The following is a 17,117-nucleotide window of genomic DNA, read 5'->3' as shown; positions in this document are numbered from 1 at the left end:
CAATATATTTCAATAAAATCACCCAAAAACATTCTGATTTTCCATATTCGTAATTTTATATATTGACTTGATAATTTTGCATCTCTTTCTCCCCAGTCGTTCATTTCATGTTTGAAGTATCGTGATCTATCTTTGCCTCATATTGTGTTGTTGGCAATGTTTCTTCGTTCATCTCTATCTGACGTGCTTTTAATACCGTCCTGGGACGATTTTTCTGTAAACTGTTTCACCTGGTCCAGCCACCGTTTTGGAGAGCGTCCTCTAGGTCGTGTTCCTTCTACTTTTCCGTGAACCATAAGTTTTTCGATATTGTCATCTTTCCTCCAGCTCACATATCCAAAATACTTAAGAATTTGCTGTTTGATTTTAGCTGACAATCATTGGATTTTAAGTTCTTCAGGTATGGATATGTTAGTTCTATGGGTTGTCCAAGAGATCCTCACTAATCTTCTGTGTGTGTTTTGTTAAGTTTGGTCATTGCCGTTTTAGCAAGAGCTATCCTTCTTCTGACTTCTTGACTTGAACCGCCATTTTTGCTTATTTGGGCACCCGGATAGAGTATTTCCTCTTAGTTCTCGAAAGCTTGAATGGGTGCAATCTAGTAGCATACTCTTTCTACTCGTTCAATAAGTCTCGACATTTCCTGCTCGTCTTTGGCAGTAAGTGTGGTGTCATCAACGTAGCGGAGATTATCCATCCTTCTGCCACCTATAACGACTCCTCCTTCCCAACAGTCCAAGGCTTTCCGTATGATAAATTTTCCATATATTTTAAATAATGAGGGCGACAAAACACAACCCTGTCGTTCCAAGTTAAAAGCTTCAAATGTCTTCCCATCCACTTTGATTAGTGTTATATTATTGTTATACAATTGTATTAATAGGAGAACCAAATGTCGAGGAGTCGCCATTTGTGACAGAACATCCCAAAGTCAAATTCCTTGGTGTAATCCAGGAAGCATCCTGGGCATTAGCTTGCTTGGATGAGAAATCAATGCTATAGTTCTATAATTATTACATTTTGTACTAGACCCTTTTTTGTGCAACGGTATGATTGTAGAGGTACATCATCGGTCTCGTGAGCCAGTGTTGATTTTTTTTCCTCTTGTCGTTTTTCTAAGATTCTTCCTTCTTTACACTATGTTGCAAGTTTCATCGGCCATCCACTGTTTTTTTTACATTTGTTTGAGTGTTATTTAGCTATAATACTCGTTCGTTTGAGTTTGTCAGAGTTGTTTTGAGACTTTGCCAAATTTCTTTGGCATTGGTACAATTTATATTTATGCTTGCAAGGGAATCTAAATTTGCTTTCCAATTCTTGCTCGGATTGGTGCAAGTTTTCAGGTTTTAGGCGGGGGATCCTATTTTTCCCTCTAGAAGGGGAGATGTGTATTTTTATTTTTACTAAAAGAAGTTTATGATCGCTTCCGCACTCGTGTCCCGGCTAGGTTTTGACATTATTGACACTTGATCTCCATCTAGTATGAACCAATATGTAGTCGGTTTGATTTTTACATTGCCCATGATATCTTGGGTGATGAGAGAACATCCCGCTGGTGATAGCCATGTTATTTTCTATGCAGAAATCTACAGGATTTTGACCAGCTTCGTTTCTTTTACCTTGACTGTATCTTCCGATGCAGTGTTTGATATGTGCGTCTTCTTGAGTTTGAATTTATTGACAATTTCCAATAAAAAACAATAAATCGTTTCGACAAGTTGAAGAGAATGCTCACGCATTCGACATACAGACACGTAGAGCATAAATTTATTCTGTGGAGGTTCGCTGAGAAGGCTACGCCTGTGTCGGAAATTTTAAAAGGACATTTACATTTTGATTTGTCTCCTTTTTCACCTAACGAACTCTGAATGTCTTCCAGCAATTGGAATTTGGGTTTAATTACATCTGACAGAATAATTATTGTAGCTGTTGTTCAGTGGTATAATCCGTCCATTATAGATAAAATTACCCATAACAACAGTAAACTCTATTCATCCAACACCTGATACGGAACACGAACAATTTAAAACAATTACATACCTAGGAGAACCCAGTGAAAAAGTTTCAAAAAATTTGTCAAAATGTGGTTTAAAAATAGCTTTCACAACTAACAACACAATAGGAAAATTTTAAAAAACAACAAAACGAAATGTCCAAAAACTCAAAAATCAGGTGTCTACAGGTTGAAATGCGGATCTTGTACTAAAATTTATATTGAACAACCAGGTAGATCCTTCGAGAAACGCATTAACGAACATAAAAGAGCGTTTAAAAACAATAGACTAGATTCCAATTGTGCACACACACTTAAACACAGAAAAACACATTTTTGACGACAACTTTGATATTAAAGTAGAAAATTAAATTTATTGGAAGCCATGGAGATTAACAAAATGAGATATTCAAATGTATTGCTTAATATTCAATTAGATTTAAATATCTCTTATTAAACTTAAATTCTCACAACATTAATTAAGGTTTTCATCAAGTAAAAGTCACCTCAGTTCAATTACTGCAGATTTTATTTATTTATTTTCCAAAACTTTCATTATTTATTTCATTATGTTTTCACTGCGCAAGAATCTCCAGTCGACCAGTAGCGAGAAGCAACTTTTTATTAACCCAGTCAATTCACCAATATATTCATATAGAAAATTGATATTTGACTAGGCTGTCTTCAGTTCGCAGCGCTGCGATCCAGAGCTCAGTTACCCGCCGCTGCCATCCAAAGGCAGAACGATCGTAGTAAACGGACTTATCTCAATGTAATTATGGTTGATTTTATTATTCATTCAGGGTAGCTGAATAGGCGCTAGTTAACGTTGAACGTTAATAGTCGAATGTGAACGACATAATCAGCATAGACCGTTATTATCATCATAATGGAGATTCGGGTAGGATTAATTCCCCGGCTTTTGTGTGCCGGACTGTTACTGACAGAATCGTTAAATTTCCTCGGGACTGCCGAGCCGGACGCTTTAATACCGGACAGATTCGATTCACTTACTTTATCGAGAAGCAGTTTTTTCCTAAATCAAAATGCTATACAATATAATCTGTTTACAAATGCTTTAGACCCAGTGGTCCACAGTTAACTCAGATTACAATTCTATCTTAGCTAGCAGGGCCATCTTAACGAATAAATAATATAGAAAAGGAGTTTCAACTATTACGCGCATATAGTCAAAGAGAGGTGACATTTCGTAATTATTATTCTTATTATAAAATAAAATCGAATATATATGTTTTGTAATTGAAATAGCTGCGTTATTGATAACTCTCATCCCCAGAGACGCCGTACGGTGCTTACAGAAGAAGCTATTGCTGCTGTAGAGCGTAGCATTGAGGAAGACCCGAATGAGTCCATCCGCCAGCGAGCACAGGAATTGGATCTGTGTCCATCCACTTTATGGAAGATTTTGCGGAAGGATCTTGGTTTACGTGCTTACAAAATCCAACTCGTGCAAGAATTGAAGCCAAACGATCATCAAGTGAGGCGTAGATTCGTCGAATGGGCCCAAAACGAGATTGCCGTTGTTCCCGATTTTCATAAGCGAATTTTGTTTAGCGATGAAGCGCACTTCTGGTTGAATTGCTACGTCAACAAACAAAACTGCCGCATTTGGAGCGAAGGTAATCCTCAAGTGTATGTCGAAACACCGTTACATCCAGAAAAACTGACTGTTTGGTGCGCTTTATGGGCTGGTAGAATCATTGGTCCGTACTTCTTCAAAAACGATGATGGCCAGAACGTTAAAGTCAATGGTGATCGGTATCGAACTATGATTACTAACTATTTCATTCCTGAATTGAATAACCATGATGTCCAGGAGATGTGGTTTCAAGAAGACGGCGCAAAATGTCACACAGCTCGTGCCACAATCGATTTATTGAAAGACACGTTTGGTGACCGCCTAATTTCACGTTTTGGACCTGTGATGAATTGGCCTCCAAGATCTTGTGATTTAACACCGCTAGACTACTTTCTGTGGGGCTATGTAAAGTCATTGGTCTATGCGGATAAGCCACAAACGCTTGACCATTTGGAAGACAACATTCGCCGTGTTATTGCCGATATACGGACACAAATGTTGGAAAAAGTCATGGAAAATTGGACGTCCAGCTGAACTACATCCTCGCCAGCCGTGGCGGTCATATGCCAGAAATCATATTTAAACTGTAATGCCACAAGATTATCTTTCGGATAAATAAAATTCATGTCAATCGAATAATCCATCGTTGTTTTATTGCATCTTAAAGTTCTATACATCGAAAAAAAAACACCCCTTATATTAAAATTTGTGAGTTTGTGAAAACTAACGCCTCTGGATCCTGTATAAAAAAACCCTATCCTGACAAGTTTTCACCTTTTTGACAAGTTTACGCACAACCGACCTACAAAACACCGTCTATCTACAATTCCAAGAGAGCTAAAAAAGCTCTCTTGGGTTATGAAAGCGGCAACAGACTAGCTTTATTAATAAAGCTGCCGTAAAACCATCAAAAACAAACTGGACCCTAAAATTTTTGCATATTATGATTTATTCAAGAAACGTTTATATGACACCGTGATTATTTTTAAATATTAATAGACGTTGCCAACCTATAAATAAGTATTTCAAAAAATATGCTATTCTATGATTTCCTACAGAGACTTGAGAATATCAAAACTAGACATTAAGATAGTCAATTATAATACTAAAGTAAAGCGGCCCCATTACCTCATTAACCCTTCGCCATATTAACGGCACAAATTTTTCTCTGATTTTTTAAATTAAAAAAAATCTCGATAAGTTCATGTATTTTTACAAATGGTTAAAAAACTAATATTACGAACAAACTTAAATTGGCAAACAAAAACACAAGTGATAATAAAAAAAGTTCGTCAACTAAGTTAGGGAGCTTATTTATGTGCTTCACTAAACTAAAGGCTGAAGAATGGAAGATATAGTATATGATAGTATAACATGTTTTTTATATTATCTTTTTTATTTTAATGATAGCGATTCGGCACCTATATTCGACAACCCTATATACCTTAAAATCAGCCAACCTTAAAATATTTTCTATTCCTTTCCCATTTTGGTATTGCTTCTCTATACTTAAGATTTATTAAAAACCCGCTTTTAATTAGTATAGGTTTTTGTTGGCGCAGATCACCAAAATATTTCTGATTTTTTAATCTGGTGATATTATATATATATATATATATATATATATATATATATATATATATATATATATATATATATATATATATATATATATATATATATATATATATATATATATATATATATATATATATATATATATATATATATATATATATATATATATATATATATATATATATATATATATCCTCACGTATTGATTCACAAATGGAAAAATGTGATGACACTATATTCCGGGATATCATCCGTTCGCTCGTTGAACTCCGACTGGAATCCTGCATCCGACTGGAATCCTGCATCCGACTGGAATCCTGCAAATCCTGCATCCGACTGGAATCCTGTAGACGTTTCGCCAAAATCTCACTTGGCATCTTCAATGCTCGCGCTCCGAAAACACTTCGAACACTGGTGGCTGTAAAGGTCTCCTTCCCGTAAAGGTGTATGATATTCTCACGTATTGATTCGCGGATGGAAAAATGTGATGACACTATATTCCGGGATATCATCCGTTCGCTCGTTGAACTCCGACTGGAACAGTGTTCGAAGTGTTTTCGGAGCGCGAGCATTGAAGATGCCAAGTGAGATTTTGGCGAAACGTCTGCAGGATTCCAGTCGGATGCAGGATTTGCAGGATTCCAGTCGGATGCAGGATTCCAGTCGGAGTTCAACGAGCGAACGGATGATATCCCGGAATATATATATATATATATATATATATATATATATATATATATATATATATATATATTATTGTTAGGATTATTTAAAAAATAAACTACCCATAACAATAACAAGTCAGTATTAAGAAAATTTATAACAATCTACGATATATATTAGTATGTGGTTTAACTCCTAAGAAAATTAACACGCGTCAGTGGCAACAAACCGGACCGAACTCAACCATTTTCACTCGAATCGACCCCGTAAGCGGGGCAAATTTGTAATACCGTTTTTGTAGTGGAAATATAGGTTTCGCTGAAATTGATATATTCCAAATGGGGTAATTTAAGAAATTGAGTTGCTATAATAGATTGGAAAGACATTTTGGGATCCAATTTTCTTGTTGATATGCCCGGCTGCCAGTTCCGTATGTCTCTCTCTCTTTCTCTTTCTCATTCGGGTTCTATGTATATAAGATCTCCGTATAAATCTTTTCGCGTAATGAAATCTGTCCAATGAAAATTGTTTTCATTTCCCGTTACCGTTTTTCTTTTGCTTTTGTTAATTAGCTCCAAGTTTACCCTACCTTTGTTTTCGTGTTTTCCATAAATTGCAATTTATTCGTCGTCTGCATCAAAGAAATATCGATCAAAATTTCAAAAATAAACGCACAAGTCCCTTTCCGTAAAACTTTTGCTTTTAGCGTAATTACGAAAGTATTCACTTGAAGAAATTGCCTTAGCTCATCCGCTCATCCCGGCCAGCTGTTTTCATTCGCTGTAGAACATTATCATGGAAATACTTGGGCACGTAATTGTAAATTAATTAGCAATCTATTAATTAATGATCTTAAACGGGATGTCTTTCGTATCATTTCTTGCGAGCATTTTAATGTAAGCTTTAAAAGAGTTAAAAATTGGAAAACTGGAATGGGTTTTTAAATAGAATATTTCACATTTTTTCAACAGACTTGTTGCATATTATGTTCTAAGTAATATTTTTGGTAAATAAAGACTATATTATTTTGTTTTACATTTCAAGTAATTTTATGAAGCTAAATATTTTAGCTGTTGTGTAGAGGGTGCACAAATGTATCACAAGTCAAAAAAGTAACACTAAAAATATCGAAAAAATTGCTCTAAAAAAATAACGATAGTGTCATTCTAAAGGAATGAGTGTACACTCAAACTGAAAAATGAGTTTGCTGAATTTAAGGTAGTATTGACCTACGTCATCTTCAAATCTTTGATTTAATTTCAAATACAACTAAACTACGTTCAATTATCTAGCAATATTAAGTGGTCAACTTTGTGCTCGTCTTCCCGGTGCCGGTTTTATTTAAGACGTTTTTTCCAGAATCGGGCGGGGATCAATCAGCGACTAATGTCAGAACGGCAGGCTTGTCGGTCACGGGACCATCACCGATGCCAGTTTCAGCCGCGGCAAACAGCGTATCGGGATCGGGGACGAAAGAATGTGCAGGTTGCGGCAAACGAATCACTGAAAGGTTTCTTCTGAAAGCATTGGACCTGTTCTGGCACGAGGACTGCTTAAAATGCGGGTGCTGCGACTGTCGACTGGGAGAAGTCGGATCGACCCTATACACAAAAGCGAATCTTATACTTTGCAAAAGGGACTACCTTAGGTGAGTCGCATTCCTACACAAAGGCGCGGCTATTTTTATTAATGCCGATGAGAAAATAAAAAAAACAACTTCTCCATTTTCCAGAAATAGTCAATATCAATTTTCTGGACTGTGTCAGAGTTGTTGATCATTTGTCCATTATTAAGACTAGTAGTATAATAGTAGGAGTAACAGTATATTAGTTGGATACCGCAATCAAAATCTTCGAGGTTACATTTTCAATTTCAGTGAAATACTGACTCAGAATTTCTCAACCTTTTTTCTCCCACGGATCAGTAAAATTTGTTGATCAAAAAGTTCGCGGACCCGTGCTATTTTTTAAAAACTAGAACTTAAGTAGCTATTAAAGAACTACTACCTAAATTAATTAAGTTGTAGTTTTTTTTGTAAGTAATATACCCATTGATATAACGATCCAGCATGCTGAAAGTGTCACTTTACCAAACCAGTTTGTAATACCTCTTTTTTGCTGCTGATCGTTGGTACTATTTTAGCTGAACTGTGAAGTGATAACTACCATATTCATAAGCTATTACGCTGGGCTATTTGGAAGAAGAGAATTTTTTACCCAATTTTCAAAATGTCCACTTGTCATGGCCTGATGGTAGTCTAATATGTGGTTTTTAATTTTTTTTTTCTGAAAGTAAAAAGCGTTGAATTGAATACTCTTTTTCTACTAGATGCAGGCTCATTAAAAAAAATGCCACCGTTTCCTTATAGTGTCCATGGGTGTCGCACCATATATAAAACTAACCAAAACTAACCAACCAAAATGGTCGATGCTACGTCATCAGTAATAGAGCGTATTGATGACTGTTTTGGTTGCAATGAACCTCGCCGTCGTACTGTTGCCACCACCTAAAAGTCAACAACTCTGTATTTTAAATGAGACACCATGTAGTTTTCAACTTCGACTGTTAACATGCTAATGCAAAAATACCCGCGTATTTAAAAAAATTAAATTAAACACTCTGTGTTTTATAGTCACAGTGTTTAAAACTAAAATATTGATATAACATACAAGCACAAAAATTTAATGTGTCACTTTTTTTCATGGTAATGCAGTTAGATATAGAAAATACCATTCGACAGAGTTTTTTTATTAGTTTTATTCAGAGGATAAAATCCAGATTTTTCACGAGATCAGATCCATGCATTTAGGTATAAAAAATACCATATTCTGAGCATAAAAAACAGGATTTTTTAGAGTTTAGCGTAGATCTGACAACACTGCGATGGTGGTATTCTTAAAATGTAGACAAAGATTATGTACACAGTGTGCCAAATAAATCGACCCACTATACGGTCTGGAAACCCATAGGAGATACGAAAAAAAGTTTCGTACCAAAGTTTCGTGGACTCTCCTGAAGATTAAAAATGTTATAATTTTGTTGACACAGGGTGTCCCAAAAATGTTCCCTCCGATATCAACTTCGTTATTTTATATGTAACACCCTGTATATATCGACATTTTTGGAATCCTTGGTTAAAATAAAGGTTACTTTCTTAAGAAATTACTATTCGAATTTTGTGTCTCAAATAGGTGTTGCTTTAAAAGAAGTAGGATCATGTTTTTGCTATTTAAAAAATACCTAATATTGCCAAGTGACCTAATGTGGGCAGCTTTAAATTCAACAAGAATTCATACGGGTCGTTTTATTTGGCACACGGTGTACAATCCTTGACGTAGACCATAGACTCCTACCATCGTAACCAAAATTTGAGTTCTCTAGATACTTTTAATGGATCATTGAGTCTGTAATACCCTTTATAAAGTAATGAATGAATGAACAGCTTGTATTTCCGTCCGAGGAGATTTTCTCCCTTTCAGCGTCGGGCGAATTTCATTTCCGAATCTGCCCGCAAAATGATTCGAAAAACTATTCGGATCCAACATTTATACGGCCCTTGTCGGGCCACACCAATTTCCGCTTGTAGATTGCTATAAAATTTATAGCTACGCCGTCGCTATAAAAATTACATTACAGTAAATTGACTTCGATTAAATGGCAGCAGAACACGTTGTCACTTTTCTAATTAGTTTCGCCCGGACCTTCGGCGGAGTTTTATTAAAATAACTTTTGCGGCTCTGTTTTTTTTTCCGTCCGAATCGCCACGCGTGCCTGCGGACTCTTGCATTTAGGTAGATAATTGAGGCGTTGATTGTTGATTATTGACTATATCAACGTTAATGTATCAATTGCAACGCGAGAACGAAGTTCTACAATGTGGTCATATACAGCATATAGGATTTTTTTTTTATACACTGCGACAATAAAATACCATTCTTGTCGATCGTGCATTTGGGGTGCACGATCGACAAGAATGGTATTTTATTGTCGATGGTTCTAAGTCTAACGTTATAGTGTGTAGTCTTAAATATAAAACTTGCACAAAAGTAAAAAATCAAAAAAATGATATTCGAAAAAGTTTTTTTTCCAAATTAAACAATTTTGTTCAAATTCTTCCTAATCAGACTCAAGCAAGTAATTATAAGAGACACATTAAAAAATAATAATTCAAAGTGCAAAATTGCTGAAGCTGTAAATTTGTTTAGGAGGTACCTAATTACATTACCTTACATTTACGCAAGGTAGTAAGTTTACTAGAATTGAAATTTACAGTATGTTTTTGATCCATTTTTTCTTCATTAAAATAATAATAATAATAAAATTAATAATAATAATAATAATAATAATAAATCCTGAGCCTGAATCCCCTCTCCTGGGCCTTAAAAAGATGGAACCTAGGATACGAGCTGAAAATGGAGACCAAAAGTATAAACTAAGCCACCTCTTTTACGTTGACGATCTGAAGCTATATGCGGGATCTGAAAACACACTGAATAGATTAATCCAACTCACACAACAATTCTCAGATGACATCCAAATGAGATTCGGGTTGGATAAGTGTGCCAAACTTATAGCTCATAAAGGTATACCAAAAACTGATGATAAGCTGGAATCTGAAACCGAAATAATGTATCTTAACAACGCGTATTATAAATATCTAGGATATGAGCAGGATCTTAATATTAATCAGAACAATGCTAAGGCTAATATAGAAACTAAACTGCAAAACAGGGTGATAAAAATATTAAAAACGGAACTAAACGGAAAAAACAAAATTAAAGCTCTAAACACATGGGCGGTACCGGTAATCACGTACACGTTTGGTATATTAAAATGGTCTAACACTGACTTGGAGAGGCTAAACAGGAAAATAAGGACCCTCATGACAGAGCATAGAATTCACCATCCTAAGGCATGCACTGAAAGGCTATACTTACCAAGATCGACGGGCGGAAGAGGATTGGCTGACCTCAACATACTGCATAGGCGTCAAGTAAATCAGTTAAAGAAGTTCTTCCACCGTAAAAAAGATACTTCGACGTTGCATAAGCTCGCTTGTCAGTCGGATAGATACTCAGCTGTAGATCTCAGAAAAAATGAAATAAAAGAGATACCAACACTTGATGAGGTAAAAGAGAAGTGGTTGAGTAAGCCCCTTCATGGAAAATATCCAGCTAGTTTAAAAACTGCTGGGAGCGAATCAACAAATTGGTTAGTTAAGGGGCGGCTATTCGCTGAAACTGAAGGATTTATCACAGCTATTCAGGATGGAAGCATAGCGACTAGGAATTATAAGAAGTATATCCAAAAGATCAGAATAGATGATGATAAATGTCGTATGTGTGGACGGGTGCCAGAGACCATCGAACATGTAATAGCAGGATGTCAAACGCTAGCTCCGTCTGAATACACCAAAAGGCACAATTTAACAGCAAATATTGTACACCAAGAAGTAGCAATGCTATGCAACCTAGGAGAGGGAAAATACAGTCCATATTTTAAATACATACCTGCTCCAGTTCTTGAGAACGAAAATTATCGGCTATATTGGGATACACCTATAGTAACAGATAAACCAATAGCCAGCAATAGACCAGACATTATTCTGCTGGATAAGGCTAATAAAAAGGCGTATTTCATCGACGTCTCACATACCTCGCACCACAACCTGGAACAGAAAGAGAGAGAAAAAATTAATAAGTATTACGACTTGGCAGAGGAATATAAAAAAATACTCACCCTAAAAGCAGTACATGTTATCCCTGTAATTATATCGGCCACTGGGCTAGTTACCAAGAAGCTTGCAGGATACCTGGAAAGACTGAATATAACGAACAAAACCATCGTTACAAAAATGCAAAAGTCCGTAATACTTGAAACTTGCAAAATCGTCCGAAAGACCCTGAATATCCCGGAGACATAAACCTCCCCCCCCCCCCCCCCCCCAACTTTAGTGACTGGTTAATAAACCCCACTAAAGCTGCTACCCTAACAAGGAGAAAAAAATAATAATAATAATAATAATGGTAATACTAATAATAATTATAAAAATAATAATAAATAATATTTTGATCGAAGAATTAAAAAATGCAATAATATAGATCTTTTTTGAGTCGGATATATGGTGAATGACTTTAAAAAGTGAAACTTTATTAAAGCTCTCAATTTTAGTCACAATAATATAACTAAATAACCCTGTTTATTGGACAAATCTGAACATTATTACGTTGTTCTCCCTGAATCGACGAGAATTTAAGACGTTGTAAATCAGCACGAGAATTGTTTTGAAGGAACTGATCATTGATTATCATGAGCGCTTTCTTTTTTTTTTTGGAATCAACAACTCATGTGAAATGTTGAAAGTGCTTTCGACCTTTCCGAAATTTTCATTAGCCCCGATTTAAATTTGACGAAGGTGTGGATTAAAAATGTAATATTAACTACCCCCCACCCCCCTTTTCACTTTAATTTCAGGTTATTCGGCACGACGGGATACTGCGCGGCGTGCAATAAAGTCATCCCCGCATTCGAAATGGTTATGAGGGCGAAAAACAACGTTTATCATCTTGAATGTTTCGCCTGTCAGCAATGCAATCACAGGTAAAACGACTTTCGTACAAATGCGAGCATCCAGAAGGAGATATAATATATCTCGTTTGTTATATATTTGTTACATTAAACTCGCCACTTTGTCGCGCAAAATCTTCACTTGTTGGGACATGGAGCATATCCGAATACTAAACAACCAACCAGTCTGAAAACTGTATTACTCTTGACCTATATAAATATAGATGCCTGTAATGGAGAACTTTCAAAAATAGGCACCAGCTGTTTATAGCCGAGGTCTCAAAAAATGTATAAGTAGAATATGAATAGCATATTTTTTACTTTCCATTCACTTCCGATGAAAAGGCAAGGTGATGACGCATATCAGTATTCGGTTGCTTGGCAGTCAATTTTATCTAACGACAATTTTCTGTAATTGCTCGTAACATGAGCAATTTGGGGAAACCAACGAACTGATTACTGTTTTCTTGTTTCAGGTTTTGCGTAGGAGATAGATTCTATTTATGTGAGAACAAAATCTTATGCGAATACGACTACGAGGAAAGACTGGTCTTCGCCAATATGGCGTACAATCCTAGTAGTTTAGCGCACATCAGAAGGCAAGTCAGTAATTTACAGGTATGATGATTCATTGTCATATCTTCCTTTTTGTATGAATCGAATTTTCGCAATTTAAAGAAAATTAAGAGTCATAAGTAGGTTAGGTGAAATGCTGGGCGACTAAGAATTCAATTAAAATTCGCCCGTAGCAAAGTACAGCAACGGACATTTCATTATCTCAAAAACTACTGCCGGCACCAATAATTGCTTACAAATATTTTATTTTTATAGTGATTTAAAAATGAAGCTCTAAAAATAATTAATTTTTTTTGGTTATGTTTTTCTAGCGTTTCGGGATTATAAATAAAAATCGAAAATTACATTGGACGTTTTACATGCATGTTGGGACAAAAGGCAGAAGAATTATCAAGTTGCACATTTCGTGCTTGAAAAGTATATCAAGCATTTATTGTCAGGAAAATAATAATAACCGATACAAAAAAGTAATTATTTTTTCGTCTAGGATTCTTGACATGCTGTTGCTTTCTTAATTCGCGGTTAAATTGCGCCAGCAAAGTGCCTTCGACTTTGCACCAGGTCTAACCGTTTCAATTCTACATATGTTTTGAATTGCTAGAAAAATTCGAAAATGGGATAATATATATAGTTTGCCCCATATAAAATTTCAATGACGCTTAAACTTACCAATCAAATTTTTATAATAATCCTATATCCTGTTTTCTGTAAAAATCTATCAATTTAATCATCCTGTATAATAAATACCGTAATACATCAAATGTATTATATCTGTGCGAAACTTTGCACGACATTTTGATATCTTGTTGGCAAGTCTTTGATTGTGTTAATATAAGCCAGAATGCTGCTATGCTTTCTGACATGATCATAACTCTTTTTAACTACCACGCACCAACAGAGAAATGGGTAACGAAACCGCCTGCTCGTTGGTTGGTTTACCGACGCTTTACGTATAATGTATAAGCGTAATACAAAATGTACAAAACTGAGAGGCTTATAAGGAAATTAGAAATATTTTTACCTCGGCTGTACGGGATGAAAAAAAATCGTATATTGACTGTGTTAGTCGTACGAAAACGTCAAAAGAGGCCTTCTGAACATCTACAAGATACCAAAAAAGGGCGTCGATTTTCCTAAACATTCGAGGAATCCTGAACAGTACGTCAGATTCCTAATACTGTTAATTTTCGCCAAATATCTTAGTACAAAATATATATCGGCGGAATTTGAGCTCGAACCGGTAAACGAGGAGGGGGGTTTCTGGGCTATGGTGGGATTGAAATCCACAGCACTCGGTACGAATGGAATTACTCTAGAAATTCTAAAACTTTGCTGTTCAACAGTACTGTAGGTAGCAGGTAGGTACAGGTAGCAGAGGTTACACCGTTACCAAGAGTGAGCAAGCCTAACACCTTTTACCTAAATTACAGTCAGGATTTCGCAAAGGGTACGTACGTACGGCTAAGGCTTTGCTCAAAGTTTTGGATGAGATTCTCTCAGCAGCTTTCGATACCCTCAATCATGATATGCTCTGTGCCAAGTTAAAATGCTACAGGTTTAAATTTAAGACGATTCAATTGATTCGTAATTATCTGGATCACCTAGTTTCGATTGGCAACATTAGATCGAAAGCCTTAGGAGTTTGGCAGGGTGGTCCCTGAAGGCTCATTATTAGGACCTCTTTTCTTCATTATTTATACAACAAATATGTGGTCACAGGCATAGTCACAGGTATGCTGATGCCATGCAAATACATATATCTTTTTCCCGGTCTGATGCAGATACTCTTGGCTTGAAATTAAACCCGAATAAGTCTGTATCAATATATTTTGAGCCCGCTAAGTATTGGCCCGTCCAAAACTTGGATACATTTATAAATTTAAAATTCCAGCTGTTGAAGAATGTAAAAACTTGAGTATCATCTTTGATAATGAACTCACATTTCGTACACAAGTTTCCATTTTTACATTTACATTTACAAAAATTAAAGATATTCTAGACTTTAGGATAAGAAAAATCTCTTTGAAACACTGATTTTGAATCATCTAAATTACTGTATTTTCGTCTGGGGACGCTGCTTGGATGTTTTGACAAAATATAAATTGCAAGAAGCACAGAATTCCTGTAGGTATTCGATTTATTTATAACCTTAAACGAAGAGCTCACGTAACAAACTATGTCTCTCATTGCGCTTTTAAAGTTCATTTAAAAAAATATCTCTTACGGGAAACTACCTAGATTGTTAATCGATTCTTTTTATTTAATGTTGTTTTTTATCTTTTAACTTTGCAATGTCTTGTTACATACTCGGTTAAGTTAACAGATCAGCGGACCTTCGCCTAGCTTAAAATAAGGGCGGTTTTATTTATTTATTTATACAAAGATAACTTAAGATGTTCCGTATAACAACCTTTTTGTCCCAATAAACATGTATCTTCCTATGTTTGTATGAACTCTCTTTGTCGATACGCCTCGTAGATCATTGCGCGAAATGTGAATAAAATTAAAACCGATATTTTTTAAAAAACACCTAGGTTGGTCTCTTTCAGCCGGCGGGGGGAGAGGCCGTAACGTCCATTTTACCCGTCGGTGCTAACCCCTCGAGACCAGCCTACCAACCACCACATCAATTCCACCATCAACAACTGTCATTTTACAGCGCGAAGATTTTGGACGAGCGACAGCGGCAGCTCACTAGCGCAGCTTGCGTGGGGATTCTGAATCCGCAAGGCGCAGCCCCTGGTGGAAGACATCACGGGGATGACGGCAGCAGCGGTTACGGTAGTCCCGATTCCGAAACTCTAGAGACGACGTTGCCGCACTGACCGTCGTTTAAAAAAAGTGACAATGTACTATTTTGGATTTGATTGTTATGTCCGCTGTCTTGACCGACGAGACAGATGATCTCAATGAAGCTAGTCATATAGTCGATATATTAACAGGTTTTTAAAAATGCCATATTTTTCAAAGTAACGTTACTTTCGTATTCTGTATAGGTCTTTTAGTATACGATTTTACTGTTTCCAAAATTCCAAAAATATCGAACATTGTAATACTTTTGCACGGTGATTTCCAAAAATTGATAAAATTATTCACTTTAATGGGACACAATTTTTCCGGAGTTTTATCTAGAAAAGAGAGGAAGAGACCAGAAATTCTGATGCCAAGCCGACAGTTAATTATTTTTCCTTTACAAAAAGCAGTTCCACAGTCGTAATGTGATGACCGTATAAAGGTATGCTCCTCAACTGTGACATTAATCGTTTCAAATTCGTCATGCGTTTCGCGAACAAAACTGGAATATCGATTCGATTTGAAATTGTTATCATCAACTTGGTTGGATATTGACGACGTTTGAAAAATCCTTGTGTAACTATAAAACCATCTTTACGTGATTCAAATACGATGTAAAACTTGTATAAAATAAAGAAAAATTTGGTTCTCGTTTTTGTGATATAATTCGAAAAAAAATTCCTTCGATGTCAAATCTGGATAACGTAGCTTTTTTATACATATCTATATATGCGCTGTTTTTGTTAATCTCTTGAGCCTGATATATTTTTATATCAATCGAAGTTTTTTGTTTGTTTCCCTGCTTAGTTTTGAGACCCTATTTGTTCCTTTCATTTGTTGGAAGAACATTATTTAATTTGCAAAGCAGCAACAATAACTTTTTCTTAAAATATTTGAATTTCTAGCAACAAGTATGCGGCGATTTCCATTACCACGTTGTTTTTTCTTAAATGTTATTATTATTAATGATAAATGTAAATAGTTAAAAATATAAATAAATGTTGTAATTTTTTTGGTTATACTCGCTTTGTTGTTGTCCCTAACCTACAAACTGCCCTGTTTTTAATACATAAAATGCCTCATTTTTAAACAATACACTTGTTGTATTCAGGTGTCGACCTATAACAATAAAGTCAACGTCAGTAGAGGACACATGAAAACACTTCTCAGATAAGTTGTCGAACCATTCTAAATATATGAAAATAAATAATAATCTATTCATAACACGAACAGAACAATCCTTACGTACTTCGCTAGCACCTTATCTTACCACAGAATGCTATAAGGATCCTAAGGAAATATTCATACAGAAGTTACCTTGCTTTAACTATTTGCGCCATCTACGGA

The 17,117-nt window shown here is 35.7% G+C and overlaps 1 protein-coding gene across 4 annotated transcripts in view; it reads left to right on the top strand.

The window, feature by feature from the left end:
• Positions 1–17,098, top strand: part of LOC132704532 (LIM domain only protein 3-like) — a 102,805-nt gene extending 85,707 nt beyond the window's left edge. For 2 of the 4 annotated variants that reach the window (XM_060674573.1, XM_060674572.1), the window contains exons 3-6: positions 7,194–7,482; positions 12,309–12,434; positions 12,878–13,019; positions 15,527–17,098. In XM_060674573.1, the coding sequence (XP_060530556.1) occupies positions 7,194–7,482; positions 12,309–12,434; positions 12,878–13,019; positions 15,527–15,802 (833 nt within the window). In that variant the 3' untranslated portion in view covers positions 15,803–17,098. The remainder of the gene's footprint in view (positions 1–7,193; positions 7,483–12,308; positions 12,435–12,877; positions 13,020–15,526) is intronic. The other 2 variants (XM_060674575.1, XM_060674576.1) reach the window with 2 other exon arrangements.
• The last annotated feature ends 19 nt before the right edge of the window (positions 17,099–17,117 follow it).

The sequence above is a fragment of the Cylas formicarius genome, unplaced genomic scaffold (genome assembly GCF_029955315.1).
Source record: "Cylas formicarius isolate icCylForm1 unplaced genomic scaffold, icCylForm1.1 PGA_scaffold_7__23_contigs__length_41026272, whole genome shotgun sequence".
NCBI lineage: Eukaryota > Metazoa > Arthropoda > Insecta > Coleoptera > Brentidae > Cylas > Cylas formicarius.
The sequence above is the reverse complement of the archived record's forward strand: the minus strand, read 5'-3'. Positions and strand labels throughout refer to the sequence as shown.